Raw genomic sequence first — 1,664 nt, forward strand, 5'->3', positions numbered from 1 at the left:
CCAAAAGTTGATTATATTGCTAAACTGACTTTAGACATCAATGAGGATCTTGATAAACCTTTGTAATAATTTTATTTGTTCTCACAAAAAAACAAAAAACAAAATGCTTATCACGTTTATAATAATTTATCCTAGACACCCTTCTTTCTTTGACAAGTCTCCTTGATTTTTTTTAGAGAAGTTATTCATTGATGGAAAGGGATGGATGTAATTCATGTTGGTAATAGTGAGGACCACTAACATAAATATCCACGAAAATAATAAGAAATAAAAATTTAATGATATCCTCTTAATTACACAAAAAGTTTAAAAAGGAACACATTTATTTCTAATTTTACTCTCTACTACAAAATATTAAAATGAAAATAGAAATACTAACACCATTGGATTTGCAAATTATTTAAAATTACATAAGATTCATAATTTATTTAATTAGTGAAACTTGCAATGGCGGCATGTGGCTCGCAAGCCTTAGCAGCCGGAACGGCTTCAACAGCTGGGTGTGGGTCAACCGGTTTGCAAAGCAGCTCTTCTGGGAGTTCACCAATTCCCTTCAAATAGAAAGTGTAGAAAAGCTTAAAGGGGAAGACGATTTGGTGGAGCTTGACCTGACCAGAGACACCTTCAAAAATGCCAGATCCACCAGTAATAGCGAGATACGAGTCCTGGTAAGTCAAGTAAGGTCCCTGCACCGCTATGTGACCGTAGTCTCCGAAGTAAAAGCTGAAGATGGCTTCGTAGCGGTCACCTTTCAGTTCGGGTTTATGCTCTATCAATATACACATCCCTGCAGTTATTCCTATCCGTTTCTCCAAATCTCCCCTATATATCTGTAATTACATATATATCAATAACTATTTGGTTAATTCGATAAATTAATTCAGAAAAAAAAAAAAACTTACTTTGTTGCTAAAAGGGACAATATCACCAAGTGAGTTAACAGGTTTCTGACTTAAACGAAGGTAAGCTGGACTACCACGATCTCTTTCATTCATCTCATATACATGCAGTTCTTGAACTTTATCTGAAACAATCACAAAACCCCAGAAATATTAAACAAGATCAACCCAAAGAGACAAATCATCAAATCGAAAATATGAATGTAAAAAATGGATGGGTTTCTTTCGGAACTGGGAAAAATGGAAATTGTATTTACCCGAGGCGGCCATTCCTTCTTCTTCTAGCTGTTTTTGCTTTAGTGAATTGTGTTTGGAGAGATGGAAAGTAGGATATTGGTGAGAAAATAAGGAATAGTGGAAGTAGATTTATATAGAAAAGTGGTAACGTTGGTGGACGGTGAATTTACACGTGGAGGAATTGATGGATTTATATATATTTATAAAGAAAAAATAAATAAAAGTCTTTCCCTCAAAAGCAGTCTTCACATGTGAACTATTATTGCTTTTTTTTTTTTTTTTTAAGTGAACTATTATTACATGTGAAAAAGAAGGGGTGGCGCGTTAGATTTTGTATATTTTACGAAACACGTGATTATATTGTAAATAAACAATTTTTATTTTGTTTTTAAAATAAATATAATTTTTATTTAAAATATTTACGAGATCTATAAAATAATATTTTAAATAATAATAAATATATAATAACAATATTTTGGCGAACCCTTTTATAATTTTTTAGTTTTATATTTATATTTTATAGTTGTT

At 31.6% G+C, this 1,664-nt stretch overlaps 1 protein-coding gene across 1 annotated transcript; it reads right to left on the minus strand.

The window, feature by feature from the left end:
- Nucleotides 1-305: 305 nt before the first annotated feature.
- LOC108469717 (allene oxide cyclase, chloroplastic-like) lies at nucleotides 306-1,309 on the minus strand. Its single transcript, XM_017770720.2, has 3 exons — nucleotides 1,157-1,309; nucleotides 903-1,024; nucleotides 306-830 (listed from the first exon to the last, which is right to left on the minus strand). Exons 1-3 carry the CDS (start codon nucleotides 1,167-1,169, stop codon nucleotides 429-431), a joined length of 537 nt encoding a protein of 178 aa, XP_017626209.1. The 5' UTR covers nucleotides 1,170-1,309; the 3' UTR covers nucleotides 306-428.
- Between the last annotated feature and the right edge of the window lie 355 nt (nucleotides 1,310-1,664).

This window comes from Gossypium arboreum, chromosome 8, assembly GCF_025698485.1.
Source record: "Gossypium arboreum isolate Shixiya-1 chromosome 8, ASM2569848v2, whole genome shotgun sequence".
Lineage (NCBI taxonomy): Eukaryota > Viridiplantae > Streptophyta > Magnoliopsida > Malvales > Malvaceae > Gossypium > Gossypium arboreum.